This window comes from Mixophyes fleayi, chromosome 6 (genome assembly GCF_038048845.1).
Source record: "Mixophyes fleayi isolate aMixFle1 chromosome 6, aMixFle1.hap1, whole genome shotgun sequence".
Taxonomy (NCBI): domain Eukaryota; kingdom Metazoa; phylum Chordata; class Amphibia; order Anura; family Limnodynastidae; genus Mixophyes; species Mixophyes fleayi.
The window spans coordinates 2342859-2349003 of record NC_134407.1 but is presented as its reverse complement, the minus strand read 5'-3'; the positions used below and the strand labels follow the sequence as shown (position 1 = coordinate 2349003).

Below are 6145 nucleotides of genomic sequence, written 5' to 3'. Positions count from 1 at the left end.
CAGGTATTTACATGAAAAGGACACGTATATACAACGTGTGTGTGTGTGTGTGTGTGTGTGTGTGTGTGTATATATATATTAATATATATATATATATATATATATATATATATATATATATATACATACACACATACACACTGCCAGGGCCACCTATTATTGGGAAATGGATGTTGTAAAATTGAGACCATGGAGTTTGTCAATCAAGGGTGAAGACCACCAAAGACCTTGTTCAGCCATCACACTTTCAGTATAGCAAACCTGGCTTTGCATTTTAATCACCTCAGGTTCTGTTTCTGCTTGTCCTCCTTCATGAACAAGAAGGTGTGCCCAGATAGTTTTATATAATCATACCTATACAGGTGCAAGTATATAAACTGGGCCTATCTGGGCACACCCACTCATTTTTAAACAAGGATCAGCAGAAACAAAACCTGAGTTGATGGAAATAAAATGATGTGTTGTATTAGCTGGTGAGCGTGCATTTAGGAACATGCCCGTGATGTCAGTGGTTTTCTATTTCAGCTGCTCACGCTATATTCAGGTTGTGTTTGTATTCCTCTGTCTGCTCTTCTGATTGTGGCCTGACTCCTGTTGTTTTCTTGTGACCCTGACCCTGGCTTGTCTATAGTTTCTGAACTTGTTCTGCCTGATTTCCCTCTACATAGTTAGCTGCTGCCTGGTAAGGCTTTTTCTCAGACCTGCAACCTTTGTGGGAGTTTCCTAGTAAGAACTGGGGTTACTATTAGAGTCCACGCCTAAGATATGACCAGCACCGATTTGTAGCAGCACAAAGGGTTAGCATCCAGGATAATATGTTATATTTAGTGAGCTTTGCCCTTACACAGCCCCTACCTTATAGCTCTTATTACTTTGCACAGATTAGATTGTAAGAATAATCAAGGCCCTATTTACACTTTGTTACTTTGTACTTACACTAAACACAGTGGGCCTGATTCATTAAGGAATGTGAATGCCGATACGTGCTGTATTTTCTGTAAATTGTACTGTGCATGCCCATAAACAAACTATATGCAAGTCCATCCAATTTATCTTTAAACGTAAAGTACACGCACTATCGACTACAATCTCAAGGGTGAAATGGGCATATGCGTGTAGTCAGGGCGTGCCAATCTCGAGCACACACAGCAGCTTCCTATCCAAGCTTTGGGCATCTCTCAGGTACGTGTTTTCCTGCCGTATCACTTGCACCAGCTACAGGTCAGGTGTAAGTGCTGATTACTAGTGATGACGGCTGTGTATACAGCTAGAACATGTGTTTGTATTCAGGAGCAAGTGTAACAATGTATTTTATGTACAGTAGACATTAATAAAAATCCTGATGAAAGTATTTCATGGATTAAAAAACACTTTTTTTAATATATTATCATTTTATAATTAATGACTATGGGCCTGATTCATTAAGGATCTTAACTTGATAAACTTCTTATTTCAGTCTCCTGAACAAAACCATGTCACAATGCAAGGGGTGTGAATTAATTTTCTGTTTTGCACATAAAGTAAATACTGACTGTTTTTCATGTAGCACACAAATATCAACTTTAAATTTCAGTGTACAAATAAGCTATCAAGTATTTGTGTGCTACATGAAAAAACAGTCAGTATTTAACTTATGTGCAAAACAGAATACTCATTTGCACCCCTTGCATTGTAACATGGTTTTGTTCAGATCCTCTTCTAGTTATTACAGACGTCTGTTTGCCCGAGTTCCGCGTGTTTTTAAACAAACGCACAATACGTTCGCTTTGCGTGCCTTAATGAATCAGGCCCAGTGTGTATCGCCGTTTAGCATTGTACAACCCTACATAAAATGCTGGAGCTTTATAACTGATATTTATCAATAACTTCTTATCCCCTATATGTATTAGGAGAGGTCTGCTACGACAGGCTGGGGTGTTTCACAGATAAAGCTCCGTGGTCTGGAACACTACAGAGGCCAGTTAGCTGCTTACCGTGGTCTCCTGAGAAGATTAATACTCGGTTCCTGCTGTACACCAGAGAGAATCCTAATAACTTTCAAGTAAGTTCAATAAATCACTGACCTAACATGTAACACCCTCGAGATTTCAATATCTCCCTCTCTTATGACATCAACCGGTTCCTGGTGATATATGGTATATGGGATATTTAATATAGTTTAATTAGCCAAATGAATCCCAGAGTTTATGTTATATTTAAATAAAATGTTTTTATAATAAAATTATATATTTAAGTCGTTATTATTGATTTATAAGACAACACATTGTGTTTATTTGTTATCTGTTACCATTTTTATAGAAAGGTGACATTCTGCACAAACACCAATACATTGTGGGCTTTTAGTTATAAGTCTGTAGGTGTTAATAAATTACACATTATGTTTCACTGTGCTGTAAACCAGTAGGCGCTCCTATTATCACTGTATTACCCAAAATTGTTGTATATAACTCAGAAAGTCTCTGGACAGGCAACGTGAATGAAAAGAGAAAATGACATCACCAAGGTGACACTAAGGGCTAGATTTACTAAGCTGCGGGTTTGAAAAAGTGGGGATGTTGCCTATAGCAACCAATCAGATTCTAGCTTTCATTTATTTAGTACCTTCTACAAAATGATAGCTAGAATCTGATTGGTTGCTATAGGCAACATCCCCACTTTTTCAAACCCGCAGCTTAGTAAATCTAGGCCCAAGTGTTGTGAAAGGCCCTTTTTGAAACACATTGGTCCCAGACACACAAGTAAATAGAAACAGAAAACAAAACAAATATTAGCATTTCATTTTTGCAGCGATGACTGATGACCTCTGTAGCATAGAACTCGTACATGGCAGAGCAGCGATGGACGGGTGCCGTGCGTGTGTCCTTAAGGGAGGAATGAACGGGGCAATTTAGCAGATCAAATGCACTAGGCCTGCCCCCTGGGTGTAACCACACCCCCACTGTCATGTAGCCACACCCCATCTTGATGTGGCCATGCCCCTTGTCCCACATGTTGGGTAGATATGGTAGAATAAAACAAAAGATGACAATCATGGTTGTGACCATTTCTTTAATCACCCTCAGGAATGATAAATTAGAAACACAATCATGGTGATCAAAATGGATTTCGGTTTATTTTGTGAGACAAACCAAACCCATAGAAAACTTGACACCTTCTAAGGCCTAACTCTATATAAGCATCTTACTATACTCCAGCGTTTATCCCCCAATGAATACCTAATGTACTACAGCGGGTGCCGAGCTCAGAGCAAAGGTTTCCTTGAGAATGTGGATTTTGTTGACACCACATACGCGACCTAGAGAATTCTGAGATGAATACGATGATGATGATGATGATGATAGAAGAGAACATCATTCTTTGTAAAGTAATACTGTGAATGCTTTGATCCCTGACTTGACTAACTTGGAATTGATGTCAAACTCTCTGGTTTTATCTTAGTCTCATATTAAACCGGATATTTCTATTGTTTTATTTAGGAAGTTAGTGCTATTAAACCCAACACAATTTATGCATCACAATTTCAAACCCAACGGAAATCCCGATTCATTATCCATGGGTTTACTGACACTGGTGAGAAGGCCTGGATCTCCCATATGTGCAAGGTATGTAAGAAATCAAATCACTCCAAAAACATACTAGTAGGTTAATTGGCTGCTATCAAAACTGACCCTAGTCTCTCTCTGTCTCTGTGTGTGTGTGTGTGTGTGTGTGTGTGTGTGTGTGTGTGTGTAAACCTCTCAGTCCTCATTCTCTGCTCACTTATTTGCCCATGTTGCGCTCCTTTATCATGCGCCATTTCTCCTGGATTTGAATGTTTCTGTCTCTCTGGTTATTAGCCAAATACCACTTTGTTACTTGTCTATTGTAACATGTGATCTCGGACGATAACGGGCACAACATTACAATAGCACAGAAGTCGGGTGTAAGTATTGTCTACTCACATATTCATAAAGATATTAAAGAAAAGCCTTAACTTTCACAGTGTCTCCTAATGTACTTATTCCAGTAATGGGACATTTGGGATGTCTTTAATTCACGCGGACTATTTGTATATTCTGAAATATGAAATAATTAGCCTTCATCTGAGTCCATCTCTGTCCCTTGTAATGAGTTATATTAGAGGAGCACACAAACCTTTTGGAGAATGATCTTACTCTTCAGTGCACTGGTCAATAGACATTGTCTTCCATCGTCATGTGATTTCAGCAAGATCCGCCATATGTCTCACTTATACAGACACAGGAAGCCTCAGAGACACATAGGTCATTGCTTCTTCATTGCAGTGTATCATCTGGTTGTAACTGGCCCTCAATGCCAATACCAATCATTATATCATATTGTTTTTTAATTCTTAAAAATATAGGGCTCTATTTATCAGAAATGTTGTCATTGCAGAGATAAGTCTATTTTCTGACTAATTTATCACCATTCTGCTGTAGTGATGTACGGAGGCCACTGCATAAGTAGAACTTTTAGTGTAAAAGATGTAATATATAAATAGAATTTATTAACATTTTTTCTAAATGTCTATATAAAATATATAGCAGATATAATATATAGTTTATATATAATATACTTTTACTATCTACCATCGCACAACCCCCCCCCCCCCCCTTGGGGTGGGTCTGTATCCTATACGTCTATTAATTTTAAACGATCCAGAAAAACGGCGGTAGATATTTGCCGGCAGTAGGGCTTTTCACACTGTGTAATATAATATTCTGCCCTCTTGTATTATGTATGTAATCGTATTTATCCTTCCTCTCTTATTGGCATTCATCTTTTTAATTATTTAAAGCTCTATTCCCACATCGGAAATTATTTTCCTAGGTGGCTCCCCCACCCAGCCGGAGCCCCAAGGAGCTGGTGGGAGATGGGTAGCAGGAGGACGAACCACAAACAGCAAGCAATTTACCAGTAGACCTCTGTATTGTGGAATCACTGTCTCTGTCTTCCTATTGTCCTACTGGTGATACATCTCACTATAGAACAGGAAATCACCTTTTGAAGTGGTTAAAGTTTAATGTTTATGTATAATTTTTGTGTTCTAGATGATGTTACAAGTTGAAGATGTGAACTGCTTCTGTGTGGATTGGAGCGGGGGATCTCTGGCTCTCTACAGTCAGGCAGCAAATAATATTCGAGTTGTGGGGGCAGAAGTGGCTTATTTCGTTAGCACTCTAGTGGTATGTAACAAGGGATGAGACCTAAAATAAACCCATCTTCACATTAATCTAGAAGACCTTGTCCTCAATATGAACCTTATATAAAGTCTGACCACACGTAAGCTAGATCAGTATATAGAAGGTGTATGAGAGATAAAGGATTGGGGAGACTTTTAGAGGATAACTGCTCCGAATAATGATCATTTCAGATGGGTTGAGAACGTTGTAACCGGAACAACACTCAGGGAAAAGTGCAGGATCTTGTAGGGGAGATTAAAAGTGATATGTCATTATAACGGCAAACACTGGTGGATCTATTACACATCCTCTATATATGCATTGATGGATATAATATACACACAAGTGTGTTATCATTAAATCCTGCCCCGGCAAAAACAGAAAATGAAATAATGCAATAATATTATTGTCACTGTCACTGGCAATGTCACTGGAGACTGGAGAGAGAGAAGATCACTGCTACCCCTGTTTCTGTGTGTGCAATGGCACTGGATCTCTTGGGGGGGGGGGAATAAAAAACCCACGAGATCCGACAGTGCAACAATGACGCTTTGCCTCGATTCAGATCCGTGGATGTGTAAAAGTACCGAGCCGGCTCACGAGCCTACTCGGATCCCCTAAGTTCGGGTGGGCTCGGTTTTCATAAAACTGAGTCTGAGCATCTCTAACCTTTTCTAGTTCTCCCGGGGGCAGAAGCCACACTCAGCTCCCCCTGCTGGCTTCCTCGCATACTGCAGACCACAGATAGTGAAATGTCAGCACAACAGATGGGTTGTGTGGGGATTAGACGTGTAAGTGTTGGGTTCCACTATCTGACTATATGTATGTTAATTATCTGATACTCAAAATATATTTTGTATCGCTTCAAGCAGTGTCAGGGTGAGATCGGCAGGGGGCAGTGCTGTGGCAGTAATGCCTCAGACAGTGGTACTCCACCAGTAAAAGGGAACAGTATGGAAGAA

General features: G+C 39.5%; 1 protein-coding gene across 1 annotated transcript in view; it reads left to right on the top strand.

The window, feature by feature from the left end:
* The first annotated feature begins 1109 nt into the window (after positions 1-1109).
* Positions 1110-6145, top strand: part of LOC142160662 (pancreatic lipase-related protein 2-like) — a 16285-nt gene continuing 11249 nt past the window's right edge. Inside the window, exons 1-4 of the mRNA XM_075215521.1 lie at positions 1110-1182; positions 1890-2041; positions 3477-3602; positions 5052-5186. Coding sequence (XP_075071622.1) covers positions 1110-1182; positions 1890-2041; positions 3477-3602; positions 5052-5186 — 486 coding nt within the window. The remainder of the gene's footprint in view (positions 1183-1889; positions 2042-3476; positions 3603-5051; positions 5187-6145) is intronic.